The sequence below is a fragment of the Netta rufina genome (genome assembly GCF_964035555.1).
Source record: "Netta rufina genome assembly, chromosome: 1".
NCBI lineage: Eukaryota > Metazoa > Chordata > Aves > Anseriformes > Anatidae > Netta > Netta rufina.
The window spans coordinates 132,822,327-132,845,989 of NC_140123.1; the positions used below are offsets into that span (position 1 = coordinate 132,822,327).

General features: G+C 36.6%; 1 protein-coding gene across 1 annotated transcript in view; it reads right to left on the reverse strand.

Moving 5' to 3' along the window:
- The window catches only part of SCUBE1 (signal peptide, CUB domain and EGF like domain containing 1), a gene marked incomplete at both ends in the record, with an annotated part of 218,245 nt that overhangs the window by 65,682 nt on the left and 128,900 nt on the right, over positions 1–23,663 (reverse strand). Inside the window, one exon of the mRNA XM_084301766.1 lies at positions 10,000–10,116. Within this exon, the coding sequence (XP_084157892.1) occupies positions 10,000–10,116 (117 nt within the window). The remainder of the gene's footprint in view (positions 1–9,999; positions 10,117–23,663) is intronic.

Sequence of the window (23,663 nt, forward strand, 5' to 3'; positions counted from 1 at the left end):
CACGGAGAAAGAAGGACTCAAAATAAACCACTGAAGTAAACTGAAGTTACTGAAGTAAAAACTTAAGGGCTGTTAATAGACAACACATACTCAGCTTGCAGACTGGCTTTGACAAACAGGATAGGGCCCGGTGTTGATAAAAATCCAGGATGTTTGATTTCTGTGGAGTAGGAAGTTCTTCTTAGAGAGTGACACAGCAGGTAGAAGGAAACCAAAGAGGGACTAGAATTTCATGCTGCATCAACTACCACGTGTGAAGGGAGAACATGGGCCTGTTTGCACCACTGTAATAACATCTACTCTTTCCTTATATTTTGCTTCTACTGTTGAGATTAAGAACAGTCTCTTTCTCAAGACTCACTGGTCAGACTCTGAAGGGAAGTGGAATAGCTAACCCAATTCAGATGGATTTTCAAGGCAAGTAAGGTGGATATCCTATAGGCTGGGATTAGGCTATTTGCATGCACTTATGAGCATGTTATTGCAATAGGATCAGAGTTCAGAGCATGCCAGCTGTTCCATGTTATCTCCCAATGCACAAATTTTTAAGGAGGTACCTTAGCTATATATATATATATAATATATGTAGTCTTACATTATATATATATATATAATTATTATATTATATTATATATTATATTATATATAATTATATATATATATATTATATATATATAATGTAAGACTACATATATTTTTTATATATATATATATATATAATGTAAGACTTATATATATATATATAAAATGTAAGACTTCTAATCCCATTAGGAATGACCAAAGCTGATACACTTCTTTTACCTCAGGGTCACAAATTCTGACCATATTCTAAAAAAATGGGAAATTGCGTGATTCCTGAGAGAAGTAAAAGGCATGAGGTGTAAAATCAAAGTCAGTGCTCACTGAGAGCTGATGCACAGAAGAAAGGACAGAGGTTCTAGCTTGGTATCCATGTCAGGAACAAAATGGGCCTTGGGGATCAAAGGAAGAATGGCAGAAGGTGTAATCTATACAAAGACCTGAGAATAACAACCTCTGTTTTAAAAATGAACTAGTAATTTTTGATTACTTTTTTTTTTTTTTTTGAGGTTCTCAACTTGAAATCCCACAAAGATCCAGCTTGCTGAAATGTCTGAGAATCTTCCCCTAAAACAACTGAATTTTATCTAGCTGATCACCTAAAAACCTTTTTTTTCACTAGCCACTCCAAGAAACCATGGCTTCATTTGCTCAGGTCAGCCTCTTCAGAGGGTCCAAACACTCACTGTATCTCAATCTGTTTCCATTTGCAAAATTTTGTCTTTCCCTTAGTTAACTAATCACAGGCTTTGAGGAACATGCATATGATTGCTCTGGAATACAGCAATCCAACCCAGATAGCTTTATGTATGTGCAGCAAGAAAAGCTATTTATTAGCTTAAATGAGAACCTGCTCTCACTAGTCATCACTGTACCTTGACTGAGTAAGGCAAAAGGACCATTTTCTATATACTACTTCCAAACCAAACTATGAACATAAGGCAACATATCAGCAGAACGTTAGCAAAATTTAATGTGCTATACACCAAATTAGGCTGGCATCAAGTAGCAATGGTATAAACTAATACTAAAATCATGAGTACAACTGCTCTATTAACTACGTAAGTTATCTTAAAGAAGCACCGCTGAAGTATAGGCCATTTCAGGTTCTGCTATTATCAAGGGAAATGAATCAGAAGAAAAGGTAATAAAACAAACAGGTCTCTGCCCTTTCTGGCTTTGCCAGAGATCCTGTTTAAAAAACTCACTGCTGCTGTAATCTTGTGGTTGACATTTATGCAGATATTTGCTGGTGCCACACCACTCTGACTGCAATGGAGATGATGACTGCCAGCAGCTTACTTCATTTCAGTTTATTCTTTCATGCCATTTGTATATATGCTTTTTCCTTTTTTTCAAGAGGGATCACTGGAAAATGCTAATAGCCCATCATGGCTAATGGCTCAAATACTTATGTTTTGCAAAAGCAGTATGTGTCCAATGGGGAAGAAGCTAAACAGATGTGTGAAAAAACCTGATTCACCATCATGCTGCTAGAGAAAGGTAAGCTGGAAAAAAGCTGTTTTTTTATGTCTCAGGACCTGTTCTGGGTGCTAATCCATCTATTGACACTAACACCAGTAGTCTTTTCGTTGTGCGGACTATCTGTGGACCGATATCACACTAAAGAACAGTGCTAATGGGGGACGCACAGAAAGTATGTATGCCAAACTCAAGTAGTAGTAGTCCAGGCAGCTATGAACAGTTTTGCTTCTATAGGTAACCTCTAGAAGTTTCAACTCTTCGGGAGACCATTCAAAATCATTTTAATTTAAAATGCTAACATACTTGAATGTATGTAACAGGGAGGACAAGAACAGCTATGCAGCATGGTATTTTAGTGAATCCAGTGTAATTCTTAATCTGGGATTAGGTGTTTAACCACCTTGGCTCAGTATGTTCATGTAGCTATAATGTGACTACTAAAGGCAAAATCAGTAGGAAATATTACAGAGACAGCAGAGAGAAAGGTTACGCACAGATTCCTACCCACTTCATGCTGAATTGAAGTGACAATGGTTCCTTCTAGACATTAATGGGTATGAGTCATCTTCTTGGTTTACTATTATCAATATATATATATATATTTTTTTTTTCCCTTCTTCCCTCTGAAGAGGAAGTGGAAGTTCCTTCATACTTATCAAACCTGCAGCTAGTGTGCTTGCAAATGCATATGAGACTGTTGTTCAAATCCTACATTTCCTGCAGTGAAAGGCAGATTGCCATGCTATCTCCCTCCAAGTAACTGTTCCAGTCATAGATGAGCAGAAAACAACCTTTCACAAGCTTTCTGACTTACTAAGCATGGGAATGGCTGCCAGAGCAAGTAAACCAAGAAAGGAAGATCAATTTTCCATTGTAATTCAGATTTGAGCTTAGGGTAACTGGAATTTGACTTAGTATGCACCTCAGACACTGGCAGAAATTCAGGCACTATAGAATTTTGCAGGTGAAAGTTTAGGTCCTTTGTGAATTTACATTGCTTGAAGCTATTCAGAAGGTAAGTAACTAAATTATGTGGCTGTGCACCTTTAAATTGAAGTTATACAACCCAGCAGAAAACTCAGGGGTAGTTTTCAGCATGCTGTTTTAGTGCTGTCTTCTCCAATGCTGCTTATGCATTTATGAAAAAGTTATGTATAGCTTTATTAAAAGGATGGTCTCATTTAAACAGAAGTCTATGAATTTTCTGTGGGAATCAAACCCAAGGAAAGCTTTTTGTATTTTTGTATTAAGAAAGAAAACTAGAACAATGCCCAAACAAATAAAAAAAAAATCATATGTATTTATTTGTGCCTATCTTGCAGATGTCTCTTAGGTGAGACAAATTTTAGTTCAGAAGACCTGCTCCAAACCTATGGACTTGATTCTAAGGGCACTGCGTCACCTACATGATGTGAAAAGTATGGTTGTACATGCCACTTTAGTTACATCTGGCTTGCTGTAAATTTGATTGATGCATGTATTTCACATGGGTTATCTTGCACAGAGATATATTTTACTGTCAAACTTTTACTGGCATGCAGAAAGAATGCTGAGTCAGGCATATATACAAAACAAAATGTTAGTTCATCATAGATAATTACTCCTACTGCAGAAAGTTCCCCATTTAAGCAATCTGTGAAAAAATATACTACTCTGATTATCAAATCAATCACAGTCAAATAAAGATAGAATCATAACTCAAGTGAGCCAATAGTTGATGTAACCAACTAACAACTGCATTTCACTAACGGTAAACAATACAAGTAACTTACAACTCTTTCTGGTGTTCCTTTTAAAAAAACGAGGAAACAATTTTGAGTTTCATATAAATTGATTGGGATTGACAAGATGCAATTTTGTCAATTTAATCCAATTTAGAGAAAAAAAAAAAAAACACCACAAATTTTAAGTAATTTTGACTAATGGAATGATGGAGGAAATCATAACTGTTCGCAGATATTTTATAGCCAGGAAATGAAGCCAAATTAGCCAGCTAAACTGTTCATTGTGAGCTTTTCACTTTGTGTTAGTGTGTTCTGAATGAAAAGAGGGGAAAGCCTTCAACATCTGAGTCAGATTCTTGTACCAAACTGATGCAAGCATTAATTTTACACATTTAATTTAATGAAACCTTTCAGTTCATATTTAACAAAACACAATGTAGTCTTGAAATAGACTACATGTAGTTCATTGAAATTCATTCCATAACAAAACCTTTCCTGACAGAAACAATTTCATTTTCAAAATTTAATCAACTTCTGGGTTTTCTTCTTTTTTTTTTTTTAATCAAAAAATAATTTAAAATGCATTCTCCTGACATAATAGGCTGCAATTAAGAATGATAAAAATGTGAAATTGCTATGTCAATCTAATAAAGCCAATATAAAATTTATCTTCTATTTCAGTAAACTTTGATTAGGTTGTTTGACTGAAATAGTTCAGTAGTCATTATGCTCCTGGTTTTCACTTATAGATTGCTTAATGATAAGGAAGGTTACAGAGTTGAGTTAGTGGATAAATCAGTCAATGATAAGGCATTTCTGATGCTCCCACTGCAGGAGAGTCAAGTATTTAAGCATGTAAGTGACACATTTCTCTGCTGCATCTGAATGCAAAAGGATGGGGGCCTGTTTCAAAGAAGTAGAGAGCACACCACATTGCTGGGTAACCATGACAATGAGACAGCAGGAAGAAGAAATGTTTGCCTAAACAGCATCCAGTCACATAACCCCAGCATAACACTGCTCTAGTTAAACAATACGCCAGAGGGCTAAGAAGGGCTTACTTAGTGTAGAACAGTAAATAAAATGTCCCATCCTTAGATGTAGATGTGCATGGACCTTTCTGTCTTCTAAATACACATCTGTAAGATCACCTGGGCTTGGCAAAGTTCTGTTTGTGTGCACAAATTAATACTGTTGTATTTAGCAAAGTTATTGATGTAACATCACAGTGCTACTAAAATCAAGCACATTTTGGCCCAGCTGATGACCTACCTCCCCAAAACCCCACTGTCAAGCCTGACTGTGAAAGTGAAGCAAAATAGCAAGTTAGCTAATCAAAATAATGCACATCTTGCTACTATTGCAAAAAAATCTATGGGCCACTGCAAAGTTAGATACTTTACAGAAAAGCCATATTTAAGATGTGGCTTTTGTTCCAGACATCTAGAAATACAGTTATGCTTTTATTCTCCCGCTTTAGAATTATATTCACTCTGCCATTTGAGTCTAGGAATTTGGAGAGTACTGCACCCTGCACAGTCAGACTGTATCTTTGTGTACAGTGCTCAGAAGCTGCATTACTCTGGGGCACAGGAGTGCCTCAGGGGGCACAGTTTCTTTGTCATATCCCTGAGGCAGAGATGGCTGATGCCACACTTTTACATTTTACACCTTGCCAGAAGCCTGTGGTCCTTTCCCTTGCCCTAATTGCTTCTTAGAGCCCACAAAACAACTCCCTGACCCCCCCCTTTTTTGTTGTTGTTCAATACAGTTTGGCAGCTGGATTTAAACAGTTCAGAAAATAAACTAGTCTGACTTCAGTCCTCTTGAACCCCACAAGTTTTTCTCAAATGAATCTCCCACTTTATCAGCTACATAGATTCTATTTAATATAATTAAAATGTTGAAGTGATGAGTCTTCTCACTGAGAGCAAATTATGGCTGAATACATGAAATGGGTACTCAGCAGGAAAGGTTCACAGGTACCAACAAGCGAGGGAGCAAGGAACTGGAGAACTCCGATACACACAAGACAGGCAAAATTAAAAAATGGATAGGAAGCAATGAGCAATAAGCATCTTGGGCCACTATGTCTTTTAATCTTGTGTCTCCCTTTCTGTCTGTGTTAGCTGACTTCTGTGGCATGACTTGGTAGGCATCTAGGGAAACGAACTACACACTGTTTTGGCATGCATAGCACAATAATCAACGGCATAAAATCAACTCAGTATCAAGCTGGGATCACCAAATTATGATGGCAGGAGAAATTAAATAACATTAATAAGAAGGTGGATATGGAATTCTTTCTGTCTGGGACATGCCTCTTTCCTTAGTTGTCAATGGTCTGCATGGTTTGGCTTACTAACAGACAAGGCTAACACCTGATTAGAAAGCTGAAGGGAAAAAAGGATCATTTTCTATTCTGCACCAACCCAGCTGAGAAAATGCTTGGGTTTGAAACTAAATAAAGAATAGTAAAATGTTAATGAATCTGTGTCCCAGTCACCATTCATGTAACTGAAGGTTCCTCTACCTATATCACAGACAGCACTTTTGCTCATATTTCAACATGAGATCACATAAGTAGCAATGTGTAAGGGAGAAAGAATCAGAGATAAAAAAAGATTTTGCAAGCTCCCCTGTTCAGCTCCCAGAAACCAAAATAATCTTCCTCTACAGCAGTACTCCTATTGGCTATGCTGCTACCTGTACATACACCATGGTAAGACTTTATTCACAATGATCTTTCATCTATTTTATTGACATTTGATATAGACCAGACTGCACTCTGCATTAACTAAGGGAGCCTGATTCTCTGAGGTCCACTAAACTCCCATTTCCCACTGGGCCTGTGATGCACAAAGGGTTGTTGCACAAAGCCACTGAAGATAGGTCCCTTGCAATACTTGGAACTTGCTTTTCCGCAGCCTCCATTCTCTGCTATATTGGGAAAGAGCCAGGAGAAATACCAGCACTTCTGTCCCAACTCAATTTTGTACTCTGTGGTTTGAATCCCAGCTTTTATGAAAAAACTATAGAATTTGAATTATGGTATAAGCAAAGAAAGTGTGGAACAATTAGTTATGTTTAAAGAATTACTAACTCTTTCCTGTTTTTTTTTTTTTTCATGAAAACTTGTATTTTTTCTACACTAAACTGTTAATGAACTTCCAAACTACTAAACAGAAACAAACAAACAAACAAAAACTGTGTACATTTTGAACAGCAAACTCTTTTTCCCATTACATGAGTCAACTAAGAATTTTTGTTATTTTCAAAATACGCATATTTATTTCATGAATGTAAAAACAAAAATGTTCTTTAATATATCTGAATCTCTGATTCAAAAAAAAAAAAAAAAAAAAACAGGCAACAGATTTCCATAAAATACCAGTATCGTAAAAACACAATTGCCTATTGAGGCAATCACCTACTAGTGAGTTAAAACTACAGATTAGTAAATTGCATAATGCCCTTGGAGTACCCAACAGTTCAGATGTTTCTCTGAGTCTTATTTAAGCCTCTTCAATCTCAGCAAATACATAATTTCAAATAGTAGCTGTACTACGTTAAATGCCATAGGAAGGGAGATGCCAAAATGGACTAAAAATCATAGACTTCCCAATAAAAACATTATTTGTGGTAGACATTATTTGCTAAATTCAACCTAAACATGTTAATCATTTTGATCAACCCCCAATTGCATTTTTTGCTGAATACATTAATTATCCCTCCAATTTCTCTCACCTTTTCTTACATGTCTTGCCTCTCTTGTTTTCCTTTAATAGATAATCTTTCTCCCATATTTAAAAATATGACCTTTCTTTCTATGAAACACCTCCCTTGGAGATGCTGCCACACTTGATAGACTTTGAAATTCTGTGCATGAAAGACAGGATGTGATAACTCTATGATACCTGAAGATGCTTTAATGGGCACTCAATAGGTAGTCCATTACTCTTACCACACAGATATGGCTGTTACAGAGAGATGGAACAATGAACTGTATATACAAGAAAGAGTAGTGCAGTCAAATCAAGCGGAACAAAAAGAAAAAAAAATCAAAATCAAAAACTTGAGAAGATCACTCTTTTGTTTCCTACAAAATTCACATGAAAAAATGTGTGAACACTGAACTTTCCCACTCCAGCCTTTTCTGGGCTCTTTCTATAAGCCGGAGAAGCAGAGAAGGCGTCAATTTTACTCTGCCAGAATGCTCACTATTGCACTCAGAAGATGTAAATCTCGTGGAGCAGTCCTGACTAACGGTTGTCTGCATAATCTACAGAAGCAGCTTCATTGGTCATTTTAAGAGCATGATTCTTCACAGATTTAAATGGGAAGTTACTTGGGCTTCAGGGAAGTAGAATCTAGCACAGAAATCTCACAGTGTAATACATTACAAAAATATTATTAATTTCAGTTAAATTAAATGAAAAACATACATTTTACTATTTTATGATGACAAGCATTTCCCAAAATGTCAATAAATGTTAAAAAGAAATGACCTGGTTGGTTTGTTCAACCATATGAGGGAATTTCAATTTGCTATTTATTTTAAGTAAAAATGTATCTGCAACATCATAAAAATACAGATTCTGTTTCTCATATTTTCTTATAAAAAGGGAGAACGAAGACAAACGTGAAAGAGCTTAAAGCTATGGTATTTGGTTTGAGGATCAGCTGAACATTTCATTTTGTCTGTAGCACTAATTATAGATTTGATTATTATATAAATACTGTTTTGTGTTAGCTCTATAGTCAGACTTCTAAATTTAGAATTCATCTTTTTTTTTTTTTTTCATGATGTAGTTTCAATAATAAACATTATGATCATCCTAGGTGTATGTTACAGCATTAAAATGCCTCCTTTTTAGGCACTCGGTGGAATCGCTGCTACTGCTCAGATATGGCTTAGTTAGTCTGCCTGTAAAAATGAAGATTTATTTTTATGTGGCTTGAACTAAAACAATTTTTAATGTGTTTTAATGTGTGCTCACTCTTAACTATTAAATATATATATATAAAAATAAAAAAATAAAATATATAAATAATTAATATTAATATATAATTAAATATATATTAAAATATTAAAATTGTGTGCAATGGCAGTTTAAATGTTTTATTTTCAAATAAACAAGCAAATGGACTGTTATTTCTATAAATACTAATAGAATCATGCCCAAGCACTGGGAGTTTTCAGCCTGGAGCAAGAGAAAACCACACATTTTCTGTTTATTTTTTGTGGGTTTTACTATTTTAAGTAACATCAAGGCCTGAACTGGAGATATTCTGACATTTCTGGTTACTTTGAAGAAAAAAAGTCCCAGTAGTTTCTTAGCAAGTTAGGTCAGTTTATGCTAAGTCACTGAGTGGCAAAAAGTATTCTCTGTGATGACAGTATATGCAATGTCCTTCTGGACAAGGGAAAATAGTTGATGGAGGATCCAGTCCTGCAAGCATGTATGCAAAACTACTTACGTGCACAGTACCATCAAGTGTCATTCTGCAGGGGTATTTGAGAACTGTCCCTGTCTCCTTAACTGAGAACAGATGCTGACAGTGGTATCAGATGCTCTTTGCTGTTCTCCCTCCCTGTATCCTCAGCATGAAGGATAAAATGCCAAGGTTCTTATGATGTCTTTGAAACAGTAAAAGCTGAGCATTAGCTGCAAGGTTTAGATCTAATAAATGTTGCTTTGGTTTTCCTTTATAACTAACTCCTTTTAATGTTTTGAAGGAGCAGAAATGGACAATTATTTGGTTGTGTTGTGGAGCTTTTGCTCAGCCTCATTTGGTGATAAACAATTATCTGCAGGTGACAAAGTATGGGCTGAATTTTTAAACTAAATTTTGAATAGACAAATTCAGACAGCATTACATGACTAATTTTTTTACAAGGGTATCAGACTATCCTTTGAAACTGTATGTTTTTGAAGCTCAGAGTTGTTCCTCTAAATCTCTGGTCAGCTGAAAACAGTGCAATCTCATTTCTTTGCAGTAATAAAACCCTCTAATAAATAGAGAGAAAAATGATTGAAATAAGTAAATACAACAAAATTAGAGATGCTGAAAGCTAATGAACTCAATTGCAATCACTTTGAGAGTAATAGCCTTAACTTAAAAGTATTGATTAAATATCCGAATATTTACATCTTGTACTGGAACTGTTGAAGGCAAATGATGCATTGCAAAGCAAACAGAAGCTGACCTTTGCACGTTTTCCCATCAGGCTGCAGCGTAAATCCAACTGGGCAACTGCATCGTACCCCTGTCGCGGTATCCTTGCAAGTGCGATCACAGCCTCCATTATTGACAGCACATGTTTCTGCAGAATGAAAAAGAAAGAGACAGAGAGGAGGGGGGAGAAAGGGAGTGTAATGAAATGTTCTGGGGGAGGGGACAGGCACCAACTCTTTGGGACAATTTTATAACATTATGAAAGCAATCTAAGTTTAAGCAAGACAATTTAATCAAGCTCTCAAGGTCATCAGGGTCCACATACTTGTTTTGACGGGTAAATCATTTCCACAAGTCATGATTTCTTTCTCCCACAAAACTAGTGTTTTTATTTATTATATTTAGTTAGTGCTTTTGAACTGTCTTAGACAATAGGATGGGTTATTACATATGAAACAAGTTTAAAAAGAAAAAAAGCAATTGCCTTTAAAAGCAGAACCAAACAGTCAGTCTGTTTCATATCAGTCAATGTCTAGCCAAGGCTTTTTAAGGTTCATTATTTTAAAACTATGTTGCAGGCATAATGAACTTTAAAAAGCAGTAGAAAGCAAAGCAGAGTGCTAGACTTGAAACCGAGAATATAAAATCCTTAGTTAAGAAAGAGTTAATGGAAAATGAACTACATATATCACTTTGACAAGAATCTACATGCCCAATCTGTTCTTACTGAACTACAAGCAAAAGGCATCTGGGTTTTGTCCACTTAAAGCTTTTTGCAATTTGAAAGGAGTTTGGAGTGGGTGGGAGGGCATAATTGAGGTCACTGAACCCATTCCAAGCTGTGTCATTGAAATTTCCCAGTGCTTGTAGTATGTAGAAGGGTGGCTGGGCAAACACAGGCGAAAGAAAGTTGCAGTGCTTCTTAGCTTTTACAACAGCGGGCAACGACTATTAAGTACCACTACATAAAAAAAAATAATCTTCAACTTCATTACAAAAAAAGCAAAAACCCCTTTCTTAATGCTGTTATTTTCTGTTACTTGTGTGTGCACATGCGCCCACCTTACACATACATACACATGCATACACACACATCCATAAAATAGATAAAAGGCAAGTGAAATGATTAACTTTGCTTTGATCTAGAGAATAGAGTGGATGCGAGGATGCCAATTTAGCATGTCAGTTTGAACTGTGCATTTATCTGAAAAGTATCTACTTCAGAGACCAAGTCCTTTTAATAGTATCTTTTTCAGTTGCTCTGGCTTTGATTAAATTAAAATAGCCTCCCTGCTTCTCCCAAGATTGCCATTATTCTACTCAGCTCACCTCATTTTGGCTTTCCCTGAAGAGGCTTTGTCATTACTTACTCAGATTTACAGACTCTTATTGCTGAATATTCACAGTCTGTGTCACAACTGTTCTCTGTAGACAGAATCTGAAAATATGCTATTGGATATGCTAATGGAGAATTGCCTTAGAACAGTATGTTGATCAAAAATTATTTACACAGAACAGAAAATGCTTTACTTTTAAACCAACTGGTACTATAGGATTTTTATTTTAAAGTAGCTTCTGCTAATGCCTTCAGTGTGAACTTAGGCTGGTCCTTTGGAAGGACTTCACTGCTTCAAAGTAAGAAAAAAATACATCTGTTTATTTATTGTTTTGAACTGATACAGACCTCTACATCAGTTTTGGAATAAGTTGCTGGCACCTATGAACAAACTGAAAGCAAGTGGTACGGGCACACATGCATTAACAGCATGGGACAAAGCTTTGCTGTCCATATACATTTACCTATGCTGTACTAGATATATCATGTGTGCTACATAATAACATCATATAGAAAAAGCAATAAGTATACGAACGAATTTGCATTAAGCTACTAGCAAGTACAGCTAACAAAAGGATTGACTTTTTTAGTAAAAACTTCCTAAAAATGGAGATGAACCTGCAACTCTTTATTTTCAGGCAGAGTTCTTGCTTACCTGTCTAATCCAACAAAATTAAAAGGCCATTTTGTATGAGTACAGAACATTTATGTAAGACTTGCAGAACACGAACCTAACTGCTTAAATTCTGATTTTCATATACTATCCTGGGAATCTTAGATGCTGATTCTACTCTATGGAATTCCTTGGTAAATTACAATGCTGTCATTCCATTTGTATGTGAACGTGTGTGTCCTCGTACAGCAACATATCAAATTATTTTATGTTCCAGAGAAGGGAAAAGGTTTCAGGTCATTTAATTTTATTTTATTTTTTTAACTTGGGTACGAGTTAATGATAGGATGACTTGCCAAAAGTAAGGAGTTAAGATCAAAAAATAGCAAAAAGTGTTGAAGATGTATGTTTGGCATGGCATTGCAAAGAGCAGTAAATCTTATGTTAGCAGATTAACTTTGGCATATGAAGAGTCCTTTATTGCAGTTCATCACCAAGATATGAACATAAGCAGTAATATTTCTGCTTTCTGGATGTCATCCAGTGAAAATGAATAGACACAACAATTTTTTTTTCCCATGGCACAGATGACTGGATCTATAGGATAAGGGTCATTCAGTGAACAAGAGTTATTTCTATGTATAAATAGAGGGAATCAAGCCAGCTTTTCTTATTTTCACAGAGATTTAGTAAAACAAACCAAAAAGGATAAATACCCTTCAACTTTCCTGGTGACTCTGACTTTAATACATGACAAACTCTAACAGAATGAAGACCCAAGTGAGTGAGAGGACATCTGACAGTACCTCTAACATTATGGATAATCAGGGAGATGTACTGATGAAATTCCTTAAACTTAAGGTCATGAGAAAAAAATGGTAAAAGAAAGCTAATATGAATAGCAGAATGTGGGAAAGAGGTATTAACAAGCTACATCAAATATAATTGCTGAGGCCTATATACAACATAAACTGAAGCATGTCATCACTGGTGTTTCTGTTAGAAATTATTTCAACCCATTCTTCTCACCACTGTCAAACTTTAGTATATATTTGAAATGCAAATAAAATTTTAGGTCTCAAATAAAGAGCAGAAACAAATGACTTATTTCCAAGCTATCATGCTGGAGATGCTATACTTATATGGAAGGGAAAGAAGAAATGTTCAAAATTTGGATCAAGTCTTCATGATCATATTGATCCTACAGGCTATTTTCCACAGTTTTTGTCTCGGTGAAAGGTAATCTCACCTTATTTAATGCTCCCTTTTTTTTTTTTTTTTAATTCTTTTTATTTTCAGATTATTTTGGTATGTTTCTGATTTTTTTTTTGTTTTTTTTTTTTTGTTTTGTTTTTTTTTTTTGTTTTTGTTTTTTTTTTGTTCTGATGCAGGAGCAGAAAATCACTGTAAGACAAAGTAGTGTTGGGTAACTGATACTTCAGTTCCTTCTGAATTATGATAAAGCTCATCATTCATAACTAGACTTCACTAGAGTTTAAAATCCTACTTATATCCTCACTTACAGCCCCGCTTATATTCTTATCAAATTCCTACCAGAAAACTCAGACAGAAACGGAGATCTAAAGAACAGGACATCTACTTATACAAGGCACTGCGGGCCAGCTTATATTGTGTTTTTCCACTGTAAGATCCTAATTCTGTAACAGTCTCTCATGTAACTGCTCCCCAGATTGGTAAAAAAGAAGCAACCAAAATCATTACCAACATGATTTAAAAAATATCTACATTTTTACTAAATTAAAATATTTATTGATTCAGCGATAGTTCATTGCACTATGGGATATGTGCTGTTTCTAAGCACCCTATTAAACTAAATATCCTAATAAAAAGTACATGCTTGAGCTGTCAAGTCCTTCAGCACTGGATCAGAAGTGTTTACTAAGTTACGAGGTGAAGTTACAGTATTCAGTCCTTTAATCACTCCAGTGTCTAAGGATTTAGCAGTGAAAGATGAGTTCTCCAGGTTCTAGTTCTGCATCTTTTTAAACTACAGTGGCCACAGGGACTGGTCACTTCCTTTAAAATAAGCTGACATCATCAGACAAGACTTATTTGGTGTTGAATACTATTAAATGCCTGAAACTCAAAACACATTTATCATGGTTTGGGAACATTTCTACAAAACTAAATTTCATCTTTTTAATGAAATATGTAAAAGATAAACACTCAAAATGTAAGCCTCTATTCAAATCTGTTTTTTGGAAATGGTTGATTATTTCATAAAGCCATTCAAAAACTGCCTCCACTTTTTGTAGTTGCATTTTACCTCTACAATCAAAAGAACGTAATGTGATTTCAAAGGCATTATTGAAAACCAGGCAAATCTTGGAATTTTTATTATTTACTTTGGCAGCTTGGGTAAATTTCATCTAAAATCTAAAACAAGTTTTAGGAACTGAGATATGATGCAAACCAAAACAAACTTACATAGGTTTACATGACCAGAAGGGATACATCTGAAGATTATAAAGTAATACATGTTTTAGTGAGGTCACTGTCTATAATCTTTGATAGTCATGAGTTAGGTTCCTGATGACAGGAAAAGGCAAACATCAAGAAGGGCAATGGGGAGGCTCTGGGTAACTACAGGCCAATCAGCCTCACATAATAAAATCATGCTGGAAGCCATTTCCAAGAACATGAAAGACCAAATGATTTGAGAACAGCCAGCACTGACGTCCTAAGGGCTAATCGTGCCCGATTATCATGATCACCTTCTAAAATGACATGATCTGCTCTGTCCATAAGGGGATGGCTGTGGATGTTGTTCACCTTAAATTTCGCAAGTGCTTTGGTGTTATTTTCCATAGTATCCTTATAACCACAGTGATCAGAATGATTATGCACTGGATAATATGTCAAGTAGAAAATTGGCTGGATCAGGGCTCAAATGATTGAATCAGTGGTACAAAGTCCAACTGGCAGTGTGTCATGAAAATTATCCCTCAGCTAGTGATATTAGGGCCAATATGTTTGTACTAACAATGTGGACATTGGGATGTAGTGCACTTTCTGAAAATTTGGGGATGGTACCAAATTGGGTGACTAGGGACTTAAGGCTGCTATTCAGAGGGGCCTTAGCAAGTTGGAAAAATGGACTGAAATGAACATCATGAACTTCAGTGAAGGCAAATGCAAATCCTGCATCTGGGATAGAATAATTCCATACAACAGAAAAAGCTGAGCATTTACTGGCTAGAAAGCAGCTTTGTAGGAAAAAAAAAAAAAAAAAAAGAAAAAAAAAAAAGGAGTATTTTCTGAATGGGATTCAGGTTTGTTTCCTCATGGCAATGAAGATAATCCACATCCTGGCCTGCATTAATACCAGCACAACCAGAAGATCAAGAGAAGTGATCTACTTGGCACTTGGAGTAACAACATCTGGAGTGCTTTGTCCAGTTCTGGGTGCTGCAGTGCAGGAAAGGCATGGACATACTGGAACAGATTCAGTGGAGGTCTACCAAGATCATTTTTAGGAGGTTGGAGCACATGACAGAAGAGTCTGAGAGAGCTGTTCAGCCCTAACAGCTTTCTGAGCCTGAATACTCAGAAGAGATCTTGTTTCTGTCTATAGCTATCTAATGCAGCAGTGTATAGAAGATGGAACCAGACCTTTCTTGGAGGTGCACAGTGGAAGGACAAGAGGCAACACATGTAATCTGGAATTCCAACTTGATACAAGGAAAAAATTGTTCACTATGACAGTATTCAAACACTGGAACAGTTGCTCAGGGAGGCTCTGAAATCTATATCCTTGAAGATGTTAAAAACTCAAATGGATGTGGCTCTAAGCAACCTGGTATAGTTGGCCTTTGACCAGAAGGTCAGATTAGATGATCTCCAGGGTCCCTTCCAACTTACGTGAGTCTACAATTCAGCTATTCAAAAGAGACTAAAGAAGTTGAGTTTCACTTTTACTTCACGTTATTTATTTCTGATAAAGAATATTGAAGGGGTAGAGGGAGAAGGACCATGAACACAGAAAGGAGTATGTCAAATTCATATCTACTCAATATCCTATTCAAGCATCTCTTTGGAATCTGATATGTTCATATTTCTGATAGGTAATGCTCATGTTCTGAAAGTTGGAGCATGGAATTAGAGACCTAAACTTCTTCCCTAGTCTCACATAAGCTGCTATGTTTTCCCTGGCAAATTATTTGTGCTGGAGCTCACAAGACATTTTGTGATATATTAGTCTCTTCATGTAAAACAGGGGCAGTATTTCCTACACTCATAAGATCTTCTGAAATTCATTAGCACACATCATCTTGAAACATTAAATACCATTGTTTTTATTACTACAAATAGTACAGAAATTGCTACCAGTAGTACAGAAATTAAAAGCGAGCCCTGGCACTCCCAAGTCTTAATTTACTTTTTGCCCTGATCATATATATTCCTCTTTAAATGTAACTTTTTACAGGGATAAGAGAATCCCTGCAAAATCTTTTCAATCCACTCTGAAGTTCATTTAATTAGCATAATATGCAGCAGGATTCATATAAGAAAGCTTCATCTAACAGATGAAGGTGTTTCTGCTTTGTCCTAACCAAGGTCAATCATTTTGCATTAGCACTAATTATGTTGTACATAAAAAAATAACCCTACACTCTGGAATGTGTGTATACATCTGTAGATATATGCAAAACTCCCCTTTCCAAGTCTCAGTCAACCTATCAAAGCATTTGGTGTACTATTCAGCGTGATAAAAATTTGCTTAAGATAATATAAAACTTTCAAATGATTCTCTTACAGGATAAAAAGGTTTAAAAAACTAAAAATGCAGTACTTGGCTATAAGAAATGAAGTAAAGAAGTAACAAGGAATTGACTGTGTTTTTTTAAGAAGACCTAAAAATTCACATGGTACACAAGTGTTAGGCAGGTAAGCAGGTAACTGATGAATTTAAAATTTTATGAAGAGCTGAGGTCCCTATTAGCACTGAAAAGGTGCAATCCTGCTTGTCCCACAAGAAGGTTGAGCCAGACGGCAGTCACAAAGAGCCCTCAGAAAAAGATGTTGAATATAACTTGGGTTTACAGTATTACTGCTCAAAAGCACAAGTGCTGATCTGCAGCCACTGCACCACTGTGTGGGCTACCAAGACACCAGTCAATGTAGTGTATTTTTGCTGTGTAGACCAGTGCAGGTCTACACAGTATCCTGAAAAAGAAAAAAGACAGATGAATGCTGTGTGGATCTCAGCGTGGAGGATGATGATCGTAATTGCATGTTATTACCAGAGTTTATAAGAAGTGTAAAAACATTGCACTAGTAATCATTGTCAGTTCCCTTTTTCTCATCAATATGCAGCTCTATCCCAAAGGCACCATAAGGCATGAAAGGAAGACCAAGCTATCTAGCAACAAGGAGTTTCGTTTGGAGATATTGAGAATTGGTTCTCTGATCTCTTCAGTTACCCAGCATGACAGCCTGCAGTCAGCAGGATCGAGAAGCCCTATGTGTTATCATTCTCTTGCTCACAAAACAATGACTGGAAAGAGCAGGGAACAACTGTAAATCAAAGAGCTGTTCTCAATAATGTGTGTATGAACATGCAAAGAAGACTTAACAGAAGACCAAAAGTAGCTAGCAGTAGTGAAAAAAAAAAAAAACCAGAAATCATACATAGGGTCAAGTGAAAATGGAGAGAGAAGCCACTCAAGTCATCACCTACATCCAATGAAGTCTTGCAGCAGCTGCTGTCTTGATCCATCTTTCTCTTTGGAAAAGCACAAGAGGGGACAGTTAACAGTACACCCTTCCACAGAATAAGTTGTTCTTGGAAGAAATGAAAAAATTCTGTATAGCTAATGATTTCTATTTTATATTTTCTATCCTAAATCATATTCTATGATTTTGACTGACCTTCTCTCTTCAGGCTTTGTGCAGACAAAAAGGATATATGCAGCAATGTGTAGGCAGTAAAAGATTAGGATTGGTCATATCTGCTGGTTTATGTCATCAAACTAAAGATGGTGAAATCCATATACTGCAAAAGGTGCAGCACTGTCCTGGTTTCAGCTGGGACATAATTAATTTTCTTCAGAGCAGTCGGTATGGTACAGTGTTTTGGACTTAGGATGAAAATAATGTTGGTAACACTGATGTTTTAGTTGTTGAACAGCCTGGCTTCTGCATTGCCATTAAGTAAGCTGAAGGGGGTGGTAAGAAGCTGGGAGGTGACACAACCAGGACAGCTGACCCATACTGACCAAGGAAATATTCCATATCATACGACACCATGCTGAACAACAAAACTGTGGGGAGTTGGCTAGGGGGAGGCTACTGTTGCTGAGAGACTGGCTGTGTATTGGTCAGCAGGTTGTGAGCAATTGTGTTGTGCATCACTTGTTTTTTTATATTTTATTTCTTCTTCTTCACTTTCTTATTAAACCGTCCTTATCTCAATCCACAAGTTCTCACACGTTTACCTTTTTAAATTGTCTCACTCATCCCACTGTGGAGGAGTGAGAGAATGGCTATGTGTTGCTTAGCTGCCTGACAGGTCACAACAAGCATGTACTCTCTTTTCTCACTGATTAGTAATTAGTAACTGATTTGAAGATAATTGCTACTGGAAACATGGAGAGGCAGATTTGTGCTGATTCTCAAATTTAAAGGCGACTGAGGTGCTTAATGCTGCCTGAAGACACAAATCTGGGCAATGTCTGACTTTAAGACAGTAGGGAGAAGAAGAGATAGCAGTCCCTCAAAACAAAGAATTGTTTCCAAGTTTCCCAAATTTCTGTATTCTGTTAAGACTGAAATGGTGAGAGATAAGTATGGCTGAAAGGAGGACATGAGGGACATGTTTTCCCTACCTAGTTTATATGACTGGCCAAACAATAACACTGCCCATAGTGCAAGTTAAAGCAGTCTAGCAGTTCATTGCCCTTCATTTGGAATTCACTTGCAGAAGCTTAAAGTTCACTGAGTCAGAAGAAATCTTAATCTGTGATGTAATATTGCCCGGCAAGTGGAGTGGCAAAAAGGGTTAAACCTACTGACAATCTCTGTTCCTCAGCAGATGTGCCATAGCTAAAGCAGTTGTAAACTGCTTCTGTGTTTGAGCCAAGAGATAACATGCTTACCTATCCTAAAACACATAAAAAGGTGCTGAGAAGGCCTAATCTTAAAGCATTAATTGTCATAATCTGTAATGATTCTTTGCATCTGGATTCTTAGCATTCTGAAGCCTTCGTAAGGATTAACATAATGACCCAACTGTGCCAGTTGCTATTATGTTAAGGTTAAGAAACAGTTATCAAAGGAAACAGTATGATTGTAAAGTATTAGAGCAGTTCTATAGGAGACACAGATCCTGCCCAGCTGAGTGGAACTGGCTCCCTCACTTTCAACAACACTAAATTCATCCAGTTTAACACACAAACACACACACACACACACACACAAAGTACCTGAAATCAAATCATACCATAACTTTTAGCTACAATATGTCACCTTCTCTCACACCCAAAAAAAAGCCTGTGCTGACATCTCATTTTTTCACTTCGGGTTGATATCACAGCACAATCTCTAACAAACAGCTCTCTGTGAATTCCACAGATATTAGATTTTTGCATAGTGCACTCCTCCACTTAACATTTATATTATGTAGAGGAATCTTAAGGAACAGCTTTACCACTGGTGTCATCACCGGTGTATGCAGGTGAGTTGCATGACCAAGCCTAACAAAGATACCTAACTGGATAAAATAACATTCAAAATCCCACTCAAATTCTGACCAAAAAAATTCTTTAAGCCCGAAACTTGGAAGACACTAAAGCTTAACTTGGGAAAGGTAATTTTGGAGGGAAAAGTTCTGTTGATTATACAGTTGAGCTAGCTTTTAAATAAGAGAGAATAAGCAGTGTGGGTAACAAGGCAATGAGACAGAGGACACATGACAAGACTGCTGCTGCCATCCATAAAAAGAATTTTACTGCAAGTGGCAGTGCATGCAGCATACAGCATAAAATCAGGGTAGAAGGAAAGACTCAAAGAACAACAAGCACAAGGAGAAAATTAAACACACAACTAAAATAATTGAATTTTCAGTTAAGTCAGAACAATGTTATTCTCATGCAAATTACGTTCTGTGATGCTGAAAGGATAGAGAAAGAGCATTCAGAAGAGTATAATGAAAGAAACAAATAGCTGTGAACAGAAAGAAGGAGAAAGTGAAAGAGCTTCATATTCAGGGAATGAAAAACATGAGACAGAAAGGGTAACTTGCAGGATGTGGAATTCTTCACTCTGTTATGCTTGTCTCCTCATTTCGTTTCAATTTCATGATTGGTAGAATTTTATTTGCATGAAAATAGGATGAGAATTCTGTGCTGCCACACAGGGAATGTGTTAAGAAATGACTAGGTGAATCTTGCAGTGAATCACTAATCCTGCAGTTCTCATTTCAGAGTTTCAGGCTCATCTTCAGGGGAACAGTACACATTCAGGGAATGTCACTTGATAGATTGGATCAGGTGTTTTATAAACACTGGATGAGTCCATTCTGGTCACTTATAAATAGCACCATTAGTTTTTTTTCTTCTTCTTCTTTTTTTTTTTTTTTTTCCTTTTTCTTTTTAATTTTATTTTTCCTTCTAAATAGGGAAGATGCATTTAAGAAATACCGAAATACCCCAAACATCACTAGGGAGCACTATCTCTTGACCTTGGACAAATCCTTTCATTTAAAATGGAAAAGCGAAACAATGGAAGGTATTGGTAGGAATTCTAGATAAGGTCAGAGACTTTATCATCAGCAAAGAAATGAAGAAAAGGGATTTTTATAGGAAACAGCACACCATTCACAAACTCAATTAATAAAAGTGTCGATAACTCAAGATGAAAAGATCTGCCCTTAGGAGAGAGAGAATGCATGAATAACCTCAGGGATTCCTTCCCCTGTTTTCTGTGATTTCATATAGCAAAGTAGAACTGATAGAAAGAGCTAAAGTGGGGTCTTGGTTTCACTGTTAGTAACTGACTTAGAGATTCCCCTGGCAATATACTTGTTAAGAACACATTTTAAATGCTTTGTCAATTAAAGAACAAAAAGGTTGTGATGCATACAGAGCAGCACATTTGGCTTTCTGACAGTGAGCGTTTTAAAATCAGATAAATACCATTCAGAGAAATAAAGACGCATTTTAAGTTATTTGAAAGACACCTAGGAGGCAGGACAACAGAGCTAAGAACTGAAGTAAATGCTGAAAAGGTGTTTCTGGCATTAAGTGATACTTGGTAGACTGTAACTATGATAGAAGTTAATTGCCTTGGCAGAACATTTGAAAATAAGCAGTAACTTGTCCATCTCCCTGCTCTTTGAGACATCTGGAAACTATCATTCCATTTTGAAAGAGAATCAAAAATCAATACTACAGAATCCATTTTTTATTTCACACTGGAACAAAACAACCTAAGCCTTTTGGAAAATTTCTAATGAAAAAACAGAGCCCATAACACTTTATTCTAATGGCATGGTATCTAGGTTATTACATGGCATGTTAGAAACCCTGGTTCCAGTTTCTATCAGTTAATGTTTACTGCAGCTGAAGAATCCCAAGCCCTTATCAGGCTATATTGGTTATCAAAATGGACCCAAATAGTAGAACACCTTCATAAGGTAATAATGAGGTAGTCTGAATTTACATCCCAATGTGTCTCTTGAACATGGGTGGTAGATCACCATGAAAAGGGCTTCAGTATCATTTTTTTCACAGCCCAAACAAGTGTTCAAAACAGAATACTGTGTCCAGTTTGTTTCCCTATTTCTGAAGACCACTCCAGGCAAAAGCAATAGTCTTCCCACAAAATTTTCTTTCAAGAAAAAGGAAAGGCTTTTGCCAGAAAACTTCTATCATATGGAATAATATTTTAGGTGAAGAATGCACAGCTTCAGTAAGTTCTACAGTTCTACAATATTCCTTCCTGAGCTGCAAAGGAACTAAATTTGGCTCTACTAGAGAGTTTTGAAATCCAGAAAATGGGGGATTTCTATATGAATTACATTGTGTGTTACAAAGTAATTCAAGACAGAGATTTGGCTTTGTAGAAGTTATTCACAGTGAACTGGTAGAGATCTTTGGATGACTGAAAGGGTGACCAGTGATTGTTTCCATACTGGTATGACGTTATTTTACACCTGGCAGGAGAAAATCACTTTAATTATGAGGCTGTGGTAATCCTAGTTAATTTTGTTGATTCTATTTCCCTGTAGCCAAGGAAGAACTGTACATCTCTTCTGGAAAGAAAATAGTGATTCAGAGAGATTAAGTCCTGAATTCCTAACAAACAAAACACCAGACTGGAGGCAACAGTTGGATAAGGTAAGCATAACAGACTAGAAAGTCTGCAAGAACAGTTATTCTATGATTCCTACGAAGCTTAAGCCATAATGCCTCCTGTCCTGGTTTCAGCTAGGATAGAGTTAACTTTCCTCCTGGTAGCTAGTAGGGTGTTATCTTTTAGATTTAGGATGAGAAGAATGTTGATAACACACTGATGTTTTAATTGTTGCAGAGCAGTGCTTATGCTAAGTCAATGACTTTTCAGCTTCTCGTTCTGTCCTGCCAGTGGGCAGGTTGGGGGTGCAGCAGGAGCTGAGAGGGGACAGACCCAGGACAGCTGACCCAAACTGGCCAAAGGGGTATTCCATACCATCTGACGTCATGCCGAACAATATACATATACATATATATATATATATATACACAGGGGCGGCTGGCCGGGGGGGACGACTCAGGGATAGGCTGGGTTTCAGTCAGTGGGTGGCAAGCAATTGTATTGTGCATCACTTGTTTTGTATACATTATTATTAGTAGTACTATTATCATTTTTATTTTATTTTATTTTATTTTATTTTATTTTATTTTATTTTATTTTATTTTATTTTATTTTATTTTATTTTATTTTATTTTATTTTATTTTATTTTATTTTATTTTATTTTCTGTCCTAATAAACTGTCTCTATCTCAACCCGCAGGCTTCATTTTCCTGATCTTCTCCCCCATCCCAGAGAGGGATGGGGGAGGGTGAGCGAATGGCTGTGTGGTGCTTAGCTGCCGGACGGGTTAAACCACAACACTACTTAATGTTCTACCAAGCTTATACTCTGCAGCATATACAACGATAACGCTCAGAACCACAATGTGCCATAGGGAGGGGCAGAAGTAAAAAGAAGACAGCGTAGTAGAGAAAGTAGAAAGTTTTTATGTGTTATTCATGTGCACGGTCATACAAGGCATATATCCTTGCAAGTTAAGACATGAGATTTTTTAGCCTTAACACCAACATAGTGCCATAGCACCAGTTCTTGTCAGCTCTGGAATCCCAAGAATTTCCAATTGGACTAAGAGAAAGAAGGGGAGAAGGGTGGCTTACCATATGAATGTGCATATGGCAACATGTCTCAAGTAAGTGACCTTCATTTCTCCTCACGTGATTATCAATATGACATTTACACACCAGGTGTCTGCCCTCTGGGCGTCTGCCTTCTTGAGTCCCTGACTTATGTACATGTAAGCTTCCTGAAGGGAAATCTTGTTTCATCAGAAATGAGGAATGCAGAAGACCGCTCTGCTAAGAGCTGCATAGTACCTGGAAGCCTCTGAAGGAAAACTGCAGAAGCAGAGATGGTGCTTTAGATGGCCTTTCTGTTAACGTTAGGCACAAAATCAATGAGGTACCTTGATCGGAGGATGTTCAGCTTGCATGT